Source organism: Magnolia sinica, chromosome 5 (assembly GCF_029962835.1).
Source record: "Magnolia sinica isolate HGM2019 chromosome 5, MsV1, whole genome shotgun sequence".
Lineage (NCBI taxonomy): Eukaryota > Viridiplantae > Streptophyta > Magnoliopsida > Magnoliales > Magnoliaceae > Magnolia > Magnolia sinica.
In genome coordinates, this window is record NC_080577.1 from 63,686,223 (window position 1) to 63,705,997 (window position 19,775).

Here is a 19,775-nt window from a genome sequence, read left to right on the forward strand (position 1 = left end):
GTAATCTTAACCGTCCATTCTACGGGTTCCAACTTGGCGAGGAAAGTGTCACATTTGATCAAATCTGAGCTTTTCGTTGGCTCTCCTGATCGATCCTATATGTTGTAAATAACCCTACCAATGAATCTAGAAGCTCCATTCCTAACGGATTAGGGTTTCATGAGAACTCACCATGCGGCGCGAGAAAAAGTGCCCGACTCATCAGTTTTGGAAACCCACCGAGTGAAGCATCACGGCTGTCCAAAAGGTGGTCCCCACAAGGTTTTTATGACCCATCCAAACCATCTAAAGGCATTAAATCCAAATGTCGGCCACCCGATTCTTTTTTATCTTCTTCATTTGACCAAGCAACTCACTAGCTAATGTAGCAGCCCATTCGCTGATCAGAGCCACTCGTTTGGTGGGCCAGTAACCCAAAAAGCTATCCCTTGTTGCTGATCAGAGCCATGTAAACAGGGTTCTGGTAGCCGTTAATGATCAACCCATTTAGTTCGTTGTCGAATGTAACTAATCCCGCAATTAGTTGCATTTGAAAACTCTAGAATGATTTTAGGAGGGGCTATATAAGCTACATTTTAGGGAAGCTCATTCTTGAAATAGAAAGGAAAATCAGAAGGAGAGGGAGTGAGTTTTACGCCGCTGCTAGTGTCGCACTGGGTCAGGTCGACTCAGTTCGAGTCGAGCGCTGGGGATAAGTCCAGACTTCTTCTGGTCTGGAAGTGTGTGGAAAAGAGAAGAAAGAAGAAGATGAGTCAAGAAAGAAAGATCAGAAGTAAGAGAGGGCTCAAGATCGGGTTCGAGTTAGTGCCTCACCGAGTTGGGCCGGATCTTGGGTTGAGTTGATCATGGCTGGATTGAGTTCCGACTCAGTCTGGGTCTTCCCTGAGTAAAAGGAGAGAGTATTATGTGGGCTGTGATAAAGCTATTGGAAGCGATCAAGGTCGGGGAGTGACTCGCTGGTTCGAGTTGTTGCTAAGTCAAGAAGATTCTACTTAAGATTGAATCAGGTCAAGTTTTGGTCCAGAAACCTTGCTGGACAGAAGAGAAGAAGATGAAAGAATGGAAGAGGAATGGAGAAAGATAGAAGAGGGGAAGAGGATCATGTGGCCTTACCAAGTTGACTCAGAGACTCAGCAACTCACCACATCCATATTTGAGTTGGACTCCACTTTGGGGCGGTGTTGTTGGTCGAGTTAGTCCAGTAACATCTTGGGTTTGCTTGGGGACAGATTCTGGCAGATGCTCGAGTCAACACGGGTTGAGTTTAGTGGAGCTTAAATTGAGTCAACTCGGTAATAACTGAATCTGCCGTATGATGTGTTGTCCTGTCCAGCAAATCGGAGTCGGTCATGTTTAGTATCAGGGAAATATTGTTTTCCACTCACTATTTGAGCCTGGTTTCAAAGTTGAGTCGCCCAGTCAACAATCGAGTTTGGTGAGTTCTAATCTCAAGAATTTTAGAGTTGAATCTTTTTTTGGGTTGAGAAAAGCTGATACAAATCCTTATTTGAAGTATAGGAAATGTTGGTTTCCAAATATCTTCGTAATTGTGAAATATGTACTGAGTTGTATTGGAAACCAACTCAATAAAGGGAATCTATTTTCTCCCATTTCCCACACTCAAATCCACGCTTCATTAAGGAGCATGAGTGTCATTGCAATCCAAGCCGAGCTCTTGCAATTCTAATTTGAGAGGACTTGATCCTAAAGTGTGCATGCATATTCCAACAAACGTTGAAAAGCGGACCCGACTTGAGAAGTGAGGATTACCCTTTAAACTTTTCTATATCATGATATTTAGCTCAGTTCATTTTTTTAAAGATGAATACTTTGCACGTGTGACTACTTTCGATATTGTACGTTGTTTGTTTTATCACTTGTTGATCACTGGATGGCTTTTTCTTTTTTCTTTTTTTTTTTCTTTTTTTTTTTTTAAATTTATATTTTAAGGTTCTCGAACTAATGGTCATTTGTATAATGGATTAAATGAAATTATGTTGTGGGCTTACCATTTTGTGGATTATTTGTGCCTATGTGGCTTTTGGGATAATAATTTTTTATTGCATCCTTATATGCACTATTTACCCTAGCGGCTTTGATAGACCATTTTCATATAATCTTGCGATGATAAATTCTACTTGCTAAACTATAATTGGCCACTAGTTGAAGACATTATCATTAAACATCTTAGTTGTTGGAGTCTCATGAGCAGAAGATGGTGGTATGAGATATTATGCCCGACTTATTGGCCTATGGTAGGTGATGAGCTCCCATAGTGACATTTGAGGTTTCTTAAAATGGCTGTTTGCAATTGGAATAATAATGGTTAGGCTAATCGTGCATTTCATGGTATGCGTTGGTGGATATAACACACAAAATTTTCTCAAGGCATTATGGGTTGTACCGTAGAGTATTTTACCGAGTGGTCCTAAGTTATTATCGTGTGCATTCAACTACTATAGGTTATCCTTTTCGCATGGACTTTTCCGGGTGCCTAGTTCTCCTTGAGCGTATCGTAGAGCACTTTTCCAGGAGATTAGATTGCCTTGGGTGTCCTCATTGCATGGTCTTTTTCAGGTGGCTAATTCTCATTGGGCGTACCTTTGAGTACTCTTCCAGGTGGGTAGTTCTCCTTGTGCAACTTTTTGCCGGCTGGATGAGCATCCCCAGGTTTATGAGCATATGCATGCATTCATGCACTTAAAAAATATATATATCATTGTGAAATTCATTTAATGTATGCGATGAACTCTGTCTTATTACTATGATAGTCATTGTGAAATATTCATTATAGATTCTTTCTATCAACTATGCTTAATTATCGTAGTGTTTTGATCAATCTTAGGAGGTTATACCTCATTACGATAGCCATTGACACTATCAAAACATATTTAATGGGTGCTGAGATAGGTGGATGATGTATAGGTTTACTCTGGTGTGTGTTTTTGTGTGTGTGTGTGTGTGTGTGTGTGTGTGTGTGTGTGAAATTGGATTATATTTAAAGGATAACACTTGGGTTTTTGGAAAACGAGTAATATACTCGAGTTTTTAAGAACGTGGGTGTTATAGGTTCTGCACCACTTTTCTTTTGGCATATGACATATCTCTAAATGAAGTGGTGTAAAAGATATCCTTAAGCGCAAGTAACATTTCATCATTATTAAATGCGTAGTGCCAACACAGTGGCATCTCATTGATCCATATGGGTGTGCTAAAAATGGCAGTAAACAATAATATAGAAAATTTGAATAATAATCCCGATCATCTATCATGAAGGTCCCTCACTTGGTCGCGCATCACTCCCCTAAATTTTCTTTGACTGCGTGTCCCATGTTAAAGGCTTACCATATGCCCAATAGTCACACCATGCATAGTGGCTTATGAATAAGATATCTCAACTTATGCAATATTTATGATAATATTTTAAATTTATGAAGATCCGGACAAGATAGACCTTACAATGTAATTCTCATCATCAGTAACTAACAATAAAAGGACCTCGAAAGTCTTTCAACCAAATTCACTCAAATCATATTCATTCCATGTACATGCAAAAAATAAAAAAGAATCCTTTAGACTCAAAATGGCATACTTTCTTGATCAACTCCAAGAATAGTAGTAGTAATGCATGAATTGTTGATCACTTCAAGTGGCTGTTTGATTGGGAAAGGAAGAATGACGATGCCTATGGCAACCAATTGGTAAGCGCCGGGGACAATGCTTTAATAATCTGGATGCTAACCCATATGGAAGTCCTCAGCATAGTTAGGTAGATAAGAGGCCCAAAAAGCCTCAGACCAGACGGCTGTTTAGTTATTTTCTTCCAAAAGTACTGAGATGGTTGTGGGAAAAGATCCCTGACATTGGTCTACAACTTTTTAAAAAATTGAAAAATAAAAATTCTTGAGATTTCTTTCTATAAGTAATTAACCACACACACTGTGCTACGGAAACTGACTCGAAACATTTGCAAAGCCCATCGAAATGGGTAAAATGTTGTTTCCCTAGCCTTGGCTGGACAAAGTTGAACTTGGATGAATCTTCAATAGATTGTTTGCTAGTTATGCAGAAGAATTTCATGCTTTGTTTTTTGATTTACAGGTAGCCCAAGGAAGGCATCTGTACTCAATGGCTTGAAATCGAAAGTGAAATCACTCAAGGGAGACTGGTCCCAAGGCGAGAGGTGGTCCATCTTGTGTAGAGACGTCCTTGATGGGCCGAATGCATGATAATCTCTCATTCTAATGCAGTTGCTTGACTGCTTGGCAGGTATTAGACCTCCATCTCAACAGATTTGGATTCATTCCCTTCCACCTTTTTATTTTGAAAGATTTGTATAATGATGATTATGTGGAACAATATAATACAAGGTGAGACACACTAAGTTGGTCACCTGGTGTGAAAATGAGGGAAATCCACTCATCAAAATCAATAGACAGCCAACCGTATGACTCAACATAGTACAGGTGTGGTGCACCAATTATGTGGATTGATCCTATCTTCCTGCCAAGTCATCTTCATGGTTGTGTCCACATTTTGCAAGGATTGTATTTCCTACATATGTGACACAATGGCAGGAATGAGGCGAGTGAATGTGAAAGTTCACATATAGGTATTGTATGGGTTCATTTCTCTTTAAACTATTCAAAGACCATGGCCATATAATCCAGTGTAAAAAACTACCCAAAGTTAATAAAGGCAAAAATATTTCTATAGAAAATATTCCCAATATGACTCTCTTTAAGATACAAATTGCACAAAACAATAAAAATTACCTTAAAATCACTAGTGTTGTTAAATGATTCGCAATGAACATATATGTACAATATACATATGGATGGGACCACATCAAAACAAAAGATGCAAGGTTGCCAAAGCTCATTGAAAAATGGCTAGGCATTTGTTCGGGCCTGGACAAACTTATATAAAGCAAACTGCTGGTAGGGCTATAGTTGCAAGAAGCATGGAGAAAAGCGGCAAAAGATTCTGGTGTGGGAGTTGGGAAATGTTTGTTCAAAAATGCTAGCAGAATATGAACAACCAAGAAGCATGATTCAAAATGGAACCAGCACCTAGTTAGATGGATCATACCCACTGTGAGCTTAACTTAATTAGAAAGATTATTGAACTTAAAGAGTAGGACACTTCTGACCAGAGTCTGTTCTCTTCTGGCAGCATCACATGATCAATAATAAATCTATTACATGACACTGCAGAACCTCGAAAGTTACTGGGAGAGTCCAAGATGAATTCCTGCCATAGGATATCCATTCATGTTGCCGTGTTCGCCTGCATCTCTTAGGCTTCAGCACATGATATCCCAAAATCAAAGCATCACTTCTCCCAAAATTATAGCAATACCCTTATCGGAAGACTTAATATCCCCTTCAAAAAACTTTGATCCATGTACAGACGCCTGCTTCCAAACTTCACCAACAATGCGAAGAAATTTAGAGCTTCCTGCTGAGTTGTTGCTCTTATTTGGCCCAGCAGGTGCAATTAGAGTATCCTCCAGAGTTCTATCCACATGACTATCGCAGAAGTGAGATGGACAATCTTCTGGTGGTAAGACTAAGAGGGAACGGGGATCTGTAGAATATCCTGATTGCCAGTGCACCTTGTTGTGTGTCTTACAATCAATTACCTTCAAGTGACACATATTTAAAGTGTGACACTGAAGTTCTGGAGTCAGTCCCTCCATAACATCTGTCATGGCCATATCATGCTTTCCCTTCAACTCATCAACTTCTTTATGTTGCTCCAGCAACAGATCCTCCAATTTCCTAGCAATCATTTTGATATCCTCTATCTCATGCTCAGTAACTGCTTCATGGTTTTCGTGAAATGAAGATGCACCATGTCCAGTGTGCAGGTCCACAATGCCACCATTTTCACCACCATTCAACTGAAAATAAACATGAGAAGCAGCTTTGTTCTTTACTTGACGAACCTCTTCAGTGCATGTTGCATTTTCCTGTTCCAAACATGTTGAGGCATCATTATCCTCTGTGCTACTATGAGTCAACAAGCTAGGATCATTCTTCTGACTCTGGGAATCTATAATAGTTGGATTATCTCCTCTGTTCTCGTGATTGTCAGGAGAGTTTGTCCTTTCAAAAACTCCACTCAAGCAGCCATCGCTGATATATAGATCTACTTCAGATGACATATTTGATCTGCAGTGCATCAGTGGAGAGCCTTCATTGCCTTCGTTGGGGGAATCAAACTGATACATTCGACATGATGGAAGCTGTTCTAAGATGAAACCACCTGAAGGATGCTTCGAATCACTCATTAATGTGGAACATTCGTCTTTATCTTCAGATTCGCATTTGTCTGAAACTGACACCAAATCACCAGAACTATCTTCGAGAGCTTCTCCTGGTATCCATTCTGGAACATGAGCTTGTATTTCTGAGTCAATCCTTGTGGCAATGGTTGTTACATCATGATCTGTAAGGTCCAACTCTGCCACCATTTCACTAGCAACACTTATTGCTGTGTCCGCTTCAATATCAAATGGAAAATGGATATTGTGAATATGACCTATAAACCCACAAAAGCAATGGTGTCATAAAAGAAATGCAACTGAACATGACATGGGTTAGAAATGAAACTTAAATAAATTAGAATGACAAAAAGTAAAATGTGTGTACCAGTGGAATCTAGTATTCGGAGTTTTAAAAATACAGTGTTGACATCTTTTCTTTCACCTTCCACCATGAAGTCTCGACTTACGCAAGGCAGGGTATCATTAACCCTTAAGGTAGTTTTTGCATTGGAGCTATGACAACTATCATCTGCATATTTCGTGCTAGATTGTGAGGAACCAATTGAAAGCTTCTACTTTTCCAAATTATAAATAGGCATCTATGTTCTTAGGCTCTTTTAAAATTTACCTGAGTAATTCAGATCAGATTGACATTGCAGAGAACTGCCTAAATTCTCATTGACTCCATCCGATTGAAGAAAAGGATCCATTAGTAATTCTTTCGCAGTTAATCTCTCAGAGGCATTGACAATACATTTCTCTATGAATTCTCTTACTCCAGGATCCCTCACCTTCTGCAATGATGCAGGCTTGACACCCTGTTCAAAAGCAAGAAATGACATGGCAAGTAGAAACTCTACTATGTGATATTTGGCACCACTAGGTCTTAAGAAGGCGACTCATACTACCTCAATTTCATTATGAAATCTAGATTGGGGTAATTGTGTATTGATTATTTTTCCATTACCAAAGATATTTTGTAAAAAAAAAAAAAAGTATAAGATGCATTTACAGAGTGATCACGGTCCCAAACAAGAAGTTCTGCATTGGTAACAGTAGCTGTAACAGTCACCACCGTTACTAATATGGAGTAACGGCCGATACGCCCCCATATCAGTTGATTTTATTTTATTTTATTTATTTTTTTGCTTGAAAAATTCTTTTAAAAAAAATCCAGAAAATCCAGAAAAATGCAAGCATTCCAAATATGCATTCTTTTCTTCTTCTTCTTCCGTTTTTTTTTTTGAACATGTTTATGATAATATAATGGTCCACTCTTTGATGAGAATGCTATTCTAAAAATCCCCATGCTGTCCAGTTTACCCTAGGACCAGTCCAACAGATAACTAGTCCACTGTGAATCCACCAATCAACGTATATCTCAGTCCCGATCTGTCCATTAGACTGTCCCTACTCCAGCCTTAATCTGTCATTTTTTCACATGTAAAAAATAAAAATAAAAAAAAACAAAAAATCCATAAAAACTCTGCAATCAACTCAAACTGTCCCCAAAGTATAAACAATAAACACATAAATGGGACTTTGGGATTTTTTATGTTCACTTTGCACGAGGTTTGTACAGATTAGATGTGCAAAAAGATAAGATAGCATAAACAGAGACATAAAAAGGCATGGACACATAAATTTATAGCTAGAACTTGCAACAACAGGGAAACAGAAACAGGTCAGAAATTGAGATTAAGGAACCTTACTGATGTTACTTTCTTGTATATTTGAGCTGCATTGGCACATTCAACATATGGGTACTCCAAGGTCACAAGCTCCAACAAGCACATGCCAAAAGCATATATATCTACCAACTCATTGTATTCTTCCTCATAAAGCTCTGGTGCCATGAACTCCGGAGTCCCTACAATCACAATTATGAAGACATGAATTCCCAAAATCCTTTGACAGTTCAACAAAAAGATGGGAAATACTTGCCAATGACACTGTGAGCTGAATGAGCCTGGCGAAGAATGGCTGCTAATCCAAGGTCACCGATTTTCACTTCTCCATTGTTTCCATTAACAAATATGTTGTCACATTTCAAATCCCGATGCATAACCGGAGGGTCATGACTATGGAGATAAAGAAGGCCCTCCAAGATCTGCTTCGACCAATTCTTCAAAGCTCTCAAATGTACATGCATGTGTTTCTTTCGATACCTAGAAAGAATAATCACCAATCAAAAACATAAAGGTGCATTTGGATGCACTATCTAGTTGAATTGTAACTGTTTGTATGATTAAGTGATATAACTAAATTCTGAATTCGTTGGCGGGCATTCATGTCAAGGGTCCGGACTCGAAATTGAAATCATGTTAGAAGTTGAAGGGTGTGCAAATTCAATTTGAGCAATAGTGGGATACTTCCTTATTATGAATACTAGGAAACACCAGTAACTATTTTTTGTCATTTCCTCTTGATACAATGAGTGTTTTCAATTCAATTTTCTTATGAAACCAAACACGGCAAAGATATTTGAACAATAGCCAGACTTCAACTTGTGCTTGCCAAATGCTAATATTGTGGCAACTAATTATATTACATGCAGCATACATGCTCACCAATTTTGACCTTGAAAATCACGGCCCTTCCTTCATGATAGAACAATCACAAATGGCCATTGAATTTAGACTACCGAAGATTCCACTGTTAATCTTCGAATTGATCTACAAATTGAACATTAGGATTGTCTCATCAATAAGATTCTCAAGGTACGCTCCAGCCATAGTAGGGCCTACAATTTTGACAGTTTGCATCGATGTCCGTACATGCCGCATGTAACGTGGATGCACTGCTGCTTCAATACTCCATGAAAAGCATATATTGGCATCTAGTTCCTCCAAAAAAATGGACAAGAAAATAAATAAATAAATAAAAAACGTATAAGATGAAGAAGAGAACTCACTGACGCAATGTTCCCGATGTGAAAATCTCGGTGATGAAATTGATATTGCCATGCTTGGTGTCGACCCATGAGGCGTAAAACTTGATTATGTTCTTGTGTTTTAGAGTCTTGAGCAAATGGACTTCAGAATACAGACGGTCCAAGTCATCTGTACTCCTTATGACATCGGCTACTTTAATCTGATTCCATGCAACTTCTATGCCTTCCAATTCATCAAAAGCTCTATAGCTAAAAAATTGTTACCAGTGAAGGACACAGATTCCCAGTAATAACCACATGCATTCATAATTCTATATGGGCATATCTTCAATTTGAATCAAAAGAACAACATAATTAAGTAAGAATTACAAAAAGGTAGGAAGGATACACTGTTTTGAATGCGCCCTTTCCCAACACATCTAGATACTAAAGTAAAACAAGCAAAGCAAAAAGCATGCCATGAGACAGATATCTATACAGGTAATTAAGGAAAAGCTATTTAGATCAAGCATGTTGAGAGCTAATTAAAATCCATGCCAAGAGTGTGTACAGGAAGTTCAGGTTTTCAATTCGTACAATTGGGGACTAGTGTTAGTGGTCCAAACCATTTATGTTATGGGACTCATCATAGACATATGAGTTGGAACCGTTGTTCCAGATACCAGCAATATTATTAAGAATATTGCCGACAGTATCAATATCGCCACAGTAGCAATATATATACTTCACGAAAACTGAAAATTTCCTCGTATCACTGATACTATTGTGTGTATTGCCGATTTATCTGCGATATACTGACAACAAGATATTATATCGCCACGAGCCCAGTATATACAGTCCATGGTGTCAGCGATACTGATGATATTATTGCCGGTGAAGGGATATCTTCCAAAAAGACATTTTGGGATTTAAGGTAGATTTGTACTAGTTCTCTTCAATATTTGTGATTCAAAATGGGCCAAAAGTTTCAAGGTGAGAATTTTCAGAAAAGTCCTTTTTTTTTTCCCTCAAGATCGTAGTGCGGATTTGAACTTAAATCAATGTCTATGAATGATTTCCATGCATTTGCATGGATTTAGGTTGAAAATTTCAAGATTTGGGGGTGGAAATCGGGGAAAATTGGTAAATCCTATTTTCCTCCATTTTCTCCCCTAAAATTGGTAATTGAGAAGTAAATTTTCAATAATGGTTGAGTTGGCCAATCTATCCATTCACCCAAACTTTTCCATTTTTTGGCGAAGTTTTTAAATATATAAGATTACAAAAACACAATAAAAAATCTATTTTAATTGAAAAATAAATATGTTGTTTTCTAAAATATTTATCAGTTATTTATTTATTTATTTATTTAAATCTATGGATGGATCATGGATGTTGACAAGTGATGTGTTAAACTTTTAAAAAAAAATTACTTTTTCCATAATTTAAAATTTATGAAAAATAAAATAATCTTTAGACTGTCCACAAATCAAAAGTTATGATTGCTCAAACAGTTTGATCTTTAGATAGTGTTTAAGTGACAATTTGTTGTACAATATGGTCTGTTACATTTGAGTTAATACATGCCATGTGTACAATTTCTAAGTGCCATAAGCAGACAAAGTACCATATAAATGATGATAAAAAAATTTTTATTCTAATACGCGTCATGGATGCTACACAACCATTTGGAAATTACTTCAAACTTGTAAATGTGGCATACAAGTAGCTCAAATCCAACTGTCCAGATTATCTTTTGTAGCTTAAATGCATCGTAACCTTAAATAAAAAAATTTAAAAAAAAAAAAACGAAAAAAAGAAAAGAAAAAAAAAGGCTTATCTCATCATTTGACAATCAAATTGGTGGACATTTATTGGATGGTGAAGAATGAAATATCCAATAGTTCTATATCAACAAACAAGTGTCCACAAAAATCAAAGGTTAGGATTGTTCAAACAAACCGATTTTGCGATTGAGGCTTAGTAACAGTGGGTTCCACAAGTTAATTGGTATAGTTTTAGTTAATATATATGCCGCATGTATAATTTCTAAGTGCCGGTGTATTAAGCATCATACACAGCTTGAGTTGATATAACTCCCCTCTTTAATGGCAACACATGGGCAGAGCGTTTAAAGCTCTTTTATGTGAAATGTCAGAGAGAGAGAGAGAGAGAGAGAGGGAGAGCAGAGCAGAGCCGAGCCTCTTCAGGATCTTTCATTTGCAATATATCATTGATATTGCGATATATCATGCAGCACAAGGGCATTTTATAATTCCTCATGTTTATCATATCGGAGACGTGTTACGATAATATTAACCAATATTACCAACACCTCAACATTGGTTGTCACTAGAGTAGTATAGATCCAAGGGTCATTCTGTTGTCACGTCACCGCATATACCCATTCGACATATCACTGTCCATACCATGAGAATGGACTTAGGGCACACTCATCAGTCATCCCTACATTCCATCATCATCGTCATCATCATGGCCCATGAGTGTATCAACACTTGGCATAGGGATGATCGGAAAGGGGTTGTGTCCAAGATAGATACGGAAAAAGCATTTGATCATGTTGAGTAGGAATTCTTGGACTACATGTTGCATAGGTTGGCTTCAGAAAGAAATAGAGGGGATGGATTCAAGAATGTGTTCATGCAACGGATTTTTCCGTTTTGGTTTACAGGTCCCCTAAAGGTTATTTCAAGGCGACAAGGGCCTTAAATAGGGTGATCCTCTCTCTCCATTCCTATTGGTAGTTGTAGAAGCTCTCGGTCAAATGCTAGATAAAGGGCAAGAGGTTGGTCTTATCCACGGGTTTGATATGGAAAATGTGAGTATTCAAATGTCCCATCTTCAATTCACCAACGACACCATCCTATTTTGTGATGCAGATGAAGTGGTGGTGGAAAATACAGATAAGATTATTATATGCTTTAAAGTTGTTTCAAGGCTTAAAGTTAACTCAGTAAAAATGAGATTTTGGGAATTCAAATGACGAAATATGAGGTTGTTAGGTTTGTAAATGTTTTTGGTTGCGGAGCAGCTTCCTTTTCGTTAACATATCTCAACCTTAATGTCTGCATCGACAAGCCAGTTAAACACCTTTGGGAAAGGTTTTGCAAAGGGTTGAGAGGAAATTATCGAGATGGAAAAGTCGCCATCTATCTTTGGGTGAAAGTCTTACACTCGCGAAGGCTGCCCATTCAAATTTACTCATTTACTTCATGTCTCTTTTCTGTTGCCCAAAGTCGGCTTTGGATAGACTGATGACACTATGATGTGATTTTTTTTTTTGGAACGAAGTCGAGGACAACTACAATTTTCATTGTCTAAGGTCGGAAGAGGTTTGTAAACCTATGGCCTTAAGGGGGTGCAGGGTACAAAGATTTGGACGGGATGAATTTGGTCCTTCTTGGGAAATGGTTGTGGAGATTCTCTATAGAAGAAGGAAGCTTCAGAGAGAGTTTATTTCTATTAAATACGGGGCTCGGGAAGGGGGGATGGTGGATTAAGGATTCCTCCCACTACAGGATGTCCGCTTTATGGAGGGTGGTGTCTTTGGTGACGGTTGAGTTTAAAGAGGAGGTATCCTTCTTGTTGGGGAATGGTAATCGCATTCGGTTCTAGGAGGGTAGATGGAGTGTCAATTTGCCACTTCAACTCTTATTCCCGAGCCTAGTTCATCTTTCTCCAAATAGGAATATTACAGTAGCTTGTTGTTTTTCCATGACTGGAAACATTGCGGTTTGGGCCTCAACGTGCTAGAGGGATATCTCGAAGGATGAAGCGAACAACGTTGTCAAGCTATTAACCCATTCGAGGCTTCATCACCCTGTCCTAGGGAGAGGGACTCCATCTGTTGACAAATTGGGATGTTTCTTGGTTAGATCCTTTCACATAGCCCCTTGGCTTGTGGGATGAAAGAAGGTGCTTACTATTAATAACCTCCAAAAAGATCCATGGTGATCCCCAATGTTTGTGTATTGAAGATGTTGAATTGATTGACCACCTCTTCATTCATTGCACTTTTGCTAGGGAGGCGTGGGTCATCTTCCTAGGCCTCTTCAACACCGCTTGGGTGATGTCGGGATCTATAGAAGGCTTTCTATGGGCTTGGCACGGTGGTGTAGGAAAGGAAGACTAGGTGGTGTGGTGGCTAGTTCTAATGGTCGTGCTTTGGGTCATTTGAGGGGAAAGGAACAACTGCTCTTTTTTAATGATAAACAGGGCTCGGTTGATGAGGTAGCGAGGAGGGTCAAGATAGATGTGAAGGGTTGGGTGTCCGGATTGATTTCTATGGGCATTTGTAATCTAGATGCTTTGTTATGGTTGTAATTTTCTTTGTGCCAGATCTTGCACTAGCGGTTTTTAATAAAGTGATGTTATCTTTCACACACACAAAAAAAAAAAAAAAAAAGGGAACTCTTTAGGAAACCCATCAATGAAAATTTTGAAGGCCACTAGCAATCCATCAAAAATAAAAATAAAATAAAGAAAAAAATACCCAATGCCCATCATCAACTATTGATCCCACCTTCATTTCCAACCTTTTACCCAATCACCACCTTCATCATCAATTGCTGATAAGTCTTTCATCACCAGTTGACCATCAACCCAAAGCCATCACTAATATCACACATCTTACGTCAGCTTGCAAATCACCAAGTTTAGAAAACAATCTGCACATAGCTGCTCAGCAAATCCCCCCAACACCATCATCTGCATCTTACAGGCCAGCCACTACCCTCTCTTAAGTCTATAAATAATAAAAGCAATCTGAGTATTTTTCAAGCAATGAATAGATAATTTGCTTTTTAGCTTTGAGATTATCTCAGATAGTATGACAGCATATGCATTGAAGGCTAATATCTAGACCTTGCTGAGCCGCTTGTAGATTTTCAATTGATAGGACATTTGTTGATTTGTCAACGAGATGCTCTAAATCACGTAGCTTGATTATCCTCTCATTCAATGTTTTCATCTTCATAGTTGTAACGAATGTGCCCCTTCATCAAACTTGTTCAATGTTACCAATTTCGTCATTGCAACTTGTGTGTGTGTGTGTGTGTGTGTGTCATGGTTTTGACTCAAATAGGCTGCATCATAGGTGAAGTAGTAGTGTTATGCTCGGCAAGGTAGGGATAGGGACAACAACGAGTTTGAGAAACCTCATAACTCCATGTGGATCTAAATGCAGTGTATTTTTGGTTCTTTTTAGTGTTATATTGTTTGTGTTTGTCACGTGTATTGTATTAAATTTAAATAACACGAAATCCTTTATAATTTATTTTAACAGCACACAGTTTTGTCCTCGAAATGATGGAAAACCAGGCGTAGTTATTATTATTATTTTTTAAGTTCTAAGTGTGTAATATTGTGTCTTTTAACATCTATTGAAGTTACATAGTAAAATTCCACAAGATTATGTTTACCTCATGAAACATGATTGTGATGCATTACATAAAGATACATGCAACATTTCCCGATGATGCCTGCAATGCTTCCATATCGCAAGGGTTGTGATACATGGTGTGGTACCGACATATTAAACATTTTGGGTGGGTGGCAAATCAACCAGAAGTCTCTCAGATTGGAAGATCCTAGCAACAGGATATCTGCGTTGTTGCAGTTTGAATGTGAAACATTGCTGAATTATCTTTCTTGACTGTACATTTGATGGGTCATTTATATTCGGGAGATGGCCAATCCACGTTGTGGGCAGGCCCACAATATCAATGAATTTGATGGCCAATACCATGGCCCCACTTGTACAAAGCAAAAACAGGAATCAGCTGTAAAAAGTTTTGGGCATAGAATAAAACGTTTGGATCCAAAAATCTAAAAAGAATGAGAGATTGAAATTTAAATAATAATAATAATAATAATAATAAAAGAAATTGAAGAATAAGTAGAATGTATACTGACACGACCGTATCGATGAGAAGGATCAATCTCAGCAAATTCACGAAGGAAACCATCCGACTCGTCCAACTCATCCCATTCGGAAAAGGAATCTACAGGCGGCATTGCCTTTTCAGTATGAAGGAGGTGATTTACAATGCTGGGAAATTATAATAATCATTTATGGAGATTAGATTGAAGGATATGTTAATGAGAATTGATTTGAATATCTGATGATGATTCTCTGCGACAAATGAATATAATAGCATTTAGAGGGAGAAAGGTTTTCGAAATATGGTAATCAGGAATCTATTTATTTTTTCTTCTATTTTTAAAAGGAGGGTTGTTTTCTAAGAGGAGGAGAAAGGGAGAAGAACAGAGGGCAGATGAGAAGAACAAAAATAAAAATAAAAATAAAAATAGGAGGGGATCTAAAGTTCGACGTGAATTGCCTGCGCCTCGGACGCGGATTTCCTGCCAAAGTCGCTGGGATGCTAGGTGGGACCCACCGTGATGTTTGTGAGAAATCCACACCGTCCATCCGTTTTGAGAGTTCATTTTAAGACATGCGACCAAAACCTGAGTTGGATCCAAAACTCAACTGGACCGCACGAGAGGAAAAACCGTGGAATGAAGTGAAACCTTCCTGGGATCTACCTTAACATTTATATGCCATCCAAACCGTTTATGAGGTCATTCCCATTGGAATGAAGTGAAAAAACCAAGAACTTAGCCTGACATGAAACTTTGTGGACATACCAATGTTTCAAACGGTGGTCAGTGAATCCCTACTGTTTCGTCTCGTGCGGCCCACTTGAGTTTTGTATATACCTCTCTCTCTCTCTCTCTTTTTTTTTCTTTTTCGTTTTTTTTTTTTAAATTTTTTTATTTATTTATACCTGTAAAACATCATGATAGGCCTCCAGCCAACACAACCTTACCCGCAGGCGGAAGTCATGTGGGGCCAATGTCCTCGAGAAATCTAACTCAGTTTCACCATCTCATGTTATGACTTGAGCCCGAAAACGATGGATATCGAGAACTCAGTGGGCCACACAATAGGAGGCAGGGTGGAACCTGTTCATCCCCATTGTGGCAATCCTTGCTAAAGCTAATAAGGGCGAGTTTCGTGTGATATAGATAGATTTGCAAATTAAGGGTGAGTTTCGTGTGACATAGATAGATTTGCATGATGTATTATTTTTTTATTTTTTTATTTTTATACACACGCACACACACTTACCCTGGTGGAATTTCACCACCTTTGGATACTCGAACCCTTGACCGGGTGTCGAAACTCCCGAGAGTCTACCACCCGAGGAAGAGTAAGGATCCTTGCTTGGTGTATTTGGAGATAATTGGGATATAAGAAGAGAATTCTACTGTAATATAGTTGGATCTCATTGAGCAATGCCGTATCATTCAATAAGCGGTCGAGTGAATGGTAATTGTATAGTAAAGATTAGGGACAGATGGTTGGTGTAGAAGCAAAAAAGGGAACTGTCACAACATGGGAAGCATCCGAATAGCTAGCTTGAGACTATAAATAGAAAAAGAATTCAGTAGGAAGATAAGTCTTGTTCCAACCCAATTAAACCAAATTTATCTTTCAATTATCATTCCAATCATCCGTCATTTACATTCTATAGTATAATTGTAATGCCCTAGATTATGTAATCCGAGTTTAGTACTCATTTTCTGAAATTTTGAATGTTAACCCTTAAGGATATCCTTCATCTCACATTAAAATTTATTTTTTCCTAAGAATAAACATATTTGAATATAAATACCAAATGTATAAATGGTTGTCCAAAGGGCTTATACAAACCAATGACTTAAGACAAACAAATTTAAAAGAATATAGAATAACAAATATGAAAGACAATTAAAAATAAATAAATTTAAACTGTAAGATCAAATAGCTCATCATGCTCCACATCAATGTCAACTTGTGCATCATTTACGAATCCTGCACCAACTAAATATGATTTGATAGTGTCAATGGCTATCCCAGTGAGGGATACCCTTCAAGATTACCAATGCATCACAATAGTTAAGAGTAATATTCAAACAAACTCAGGAATATACACTATTCAATCTACACCTAATACGTGGAATACAAGAATATACAATTTACACTTCATAAGTAGAATATAAGGGGACATCACTTGAATTTTTATTTATTTTTTATTTTTTAAAAGAGAGAGATTAGCCTCATTTTACAAGTACAATTTAAGAAACTATAATATCAAAATTATAATTCACAACTCATGAATACAACACCAACTACACATCCAAAGCACGATTCAAAGTATAATATAAGAAAATACAATCCACTCCTAACAAATATAACACAATGCAAATGTAATATTGATTAGTATATGAATGTATGAATGCAATCAGCATGGGGATGCACATACAGTTAAACAAATGAATGAACCTTTTAAATAGTTGGCACAAACAATTAAAAAAAAATGAATGGACCTTTCAAATAGTTGACACATTCATGTAAGAGAATGGGTCTTTCAGACAGTCGACCCATTCAAAATATAAAGAGGGTCATCTGAACAGTAAACTGGTCTTTCAAACAGTCAACCAGGCACTCAATAATGCTCATGTGCCATGTATGCATGATTAATCCAACTGTTATTAGTCCAATTTACAAACATCACATCATAGAAGCTCAAAGGTCACTATGGGGGTTGTCACCCAGCATATGCCGACAACTCAGGTATAGTGTCTCATACCACCATCCTCGGCTTATGAGAATTTAACAAGTAAGATTTTAACACACTCAAATGATTATAAATAGTGTTGGTAAAATAAAGAATTCAAGGCATTACATTCATAAGAAACTCTACAACTAGTGGTCACTCATGATTCAACACGTAGACATTACCATCACAAGTCCAGATATAGTTCCTGTTGTTGCTCTGTTTTTGACTAGTTGTATGGGTGCAAGAGTGCCAGAATCGGATTTGTGGCTCAATTCAAACTGAACAACTATAACTCTAAGTGCCAAGATAGGCAGACACGTAGTGTATGACCGATACCTGATGAGATTGGTTACCTATTTAGCCACTCGCTCAATGTGTAAATAAGATCGGGCGATATTCAGAGGGTAGAGTTCATCCTCTGATGATAGGTTACACCTTTGCCTTCCATACGAAAAGACTTTTCAGTATAGATAAAAGAAAATGAGGAAGGGATTTTGATAGTCGGTCGTGAAGAACGGTTCTCGAATGGCCTATTGCAAAAGTGTAACCCTTCATCACTAATGATGGCCCAAGGCGTTCCGAACCAGGAAATGATATTTTCTTTTAAGAATTTAATGACCGTTCGATGATCATTGTTCCAGCACGGGATTGCTTCGACCCACTTAGTGACATAGTTTACTGCCAACACTATATAAATATTTCTAAAGAATTGGGGAAATGGTCCCATAAAATCAATGCCCTAGCAATCGAATGCTTCAATAATTAGAATGGGGTTCAAGACATCATATTTTGATGGGACAATCCTCCTAATTTCTGACAAAGCTCACAAGCTTTACAAAACTCATGAGTATCTTTGAACATTGTGGGCTAATAAAAGCCGCATTGCAGAATTTTGGCCGTGGTCTTTTTAGAAGAAAAGTGACCATCATGGGCCTGAGAGTGACAAAAGGAGATAACACTCTAATGTTCATTATCTGGCACACATCTCCTTAGAATTTAGTCTGGGCAATATTTAAACAGATAAGGATCATCCTAAAAGAACTTACGTTCCTCAACGAAGAATTTTTTTCTTATCTTACATAGTCCAATATGTCGGTGTGAAACCTGTGGCAAGATAATTCGCAATGTCAGCAAACCAAGGTAATTGTTAGAGTTTAAATAATTGTTCGTCAGGGAACATATCATTTATCGATGTCGGCTCGAGAGAATCGGGGAGATCGAGTCTCGAAAGATGGTCGGCCACTACGTTCTTTACTCCATTTTTGCCTCATATTTCCAAATCGAATTCTTGGAGTAGGAGGATTCATCTTATCAAACAGGGCTTGACATCCTTCTTGGAAAGAAGGTACTTCAGGGCCGCATGATCAATGTAAATGATGATCTTAGATCCAATCAAGTAGGACTTAAATTTGTCCAAAGCGAACACTACAACTAAGAGTTCCTTCTCCGTAGTAGAATAGTTCACTTGGGCAGCATTTAGAGTTCTACTTGCATAGTAAATTACATAAGGTTTCTTCTCTTTTCTTTGGCCTAACATCGCCCCAATAACATAGTCAGACGTATCACACATAATCTCAAAAGGGATGCTCCAATCGGGTGGCTGCATTATAAGCGCGGTTGTCAACATAGCCTTAAACTTAGTAAAAACTTCTTGGCATTGTTGAGTCCACTCGTATGGTGCATCCTTTTGAAGTAGATTACATAAAGGACGACAAAGATGGATAAAGTCCTTTATGAATCGTCTATAGAATCCGGCATGTCCTAAGAAGGATCGGACGTCATGTATTCTCTTGGGTGGAGGTAGGTTAGAGATAAGGTCAATTTTAGCCTTGTCTACCTTAATTCCCATGGACGAAATTATATGTCTATGCACTATTCCCTTAGGAACCATGAAATGACATTTCTCCTAATTTAGAACTAAGTTCTTCTCCTCACATTGCTTTAACACACGTCTAAGATTTTTCAAATACTCATTGAAGGATGGATCAAAAATAGAGAATTCGTC

At 37.9% G+C, this 19,775-nt stretch overlaps 1 protein-coding gene and 1 long non-coding RNA gene across 2 annotated transcripts; one reads left to right on the forward strand and one right to left on the reverse strand.

Moving 5' to 3' along the window:
- The first annotated feature begins 272 nt into the window (after positions 1–272).
- LOC131246092 (uncharacterized) lies at positions 273–8,143 on the forward strand. Its single transcript, XR_009171156.1, has 3 exons — positions 273–1,435; positions 4,102–4,269; positions 8,010–8,143. It is a non-coding gene; the product is annotated as an uncharacterized LOC131246092 (long non-coding RNA).
- LOC131246090 (probable serine/threonine-protein kinase WNK3) lies at positions 4,694–15,428 on the reverse strand. Its single transcript, XM_058245958.1, has 8 exons — positions 15,078–15,428; positions 9,553–9,590; positions 9,186–9,413; positions 8,216–8,439; positions 7,984–8,141; positions 6,900–7,089; positions 6,657–6,800; positions 4,694–6,546 (listed from the first exon to the last, which is right to left on the reverse strand). Exons 1-8 carry the CDS (start codon positions 15,177–15,179, stop codon positions 5,327–5,329), a joined length of 2,304 nt encoding a protein of 767 aa, XP_058101941.1. The 5' UTR covers positions 15,180–15,428; the 3' UTR covers positions 4,694–5,326.
- Positions 15,429–19,775: the final 4,347 nt, after the last annotated feature.

Coding starts and splice junctions, on each gene's coding strand:
- LOC131246090 (XM_058245958.1), bottom strand. CDS start 15,179: ATGCCGCCTGTAGATTCCTTTTCCGAATGGGATGAGTTGGACGAGTCG. Junction 8,142..8,215: donor TTCAGCTCACAGTGTCATTG/GCAAGTATTTCC, acceptor TTGTGATTGTAG/GGACTCCGGAGTTCATGGCA. Junction 6,547..6,656: donor CCGAATACTAGATTCCACTG/GTACACACATTT, acceptor GTGGGTTTATAG/GTCATATTCACAATATCCAT.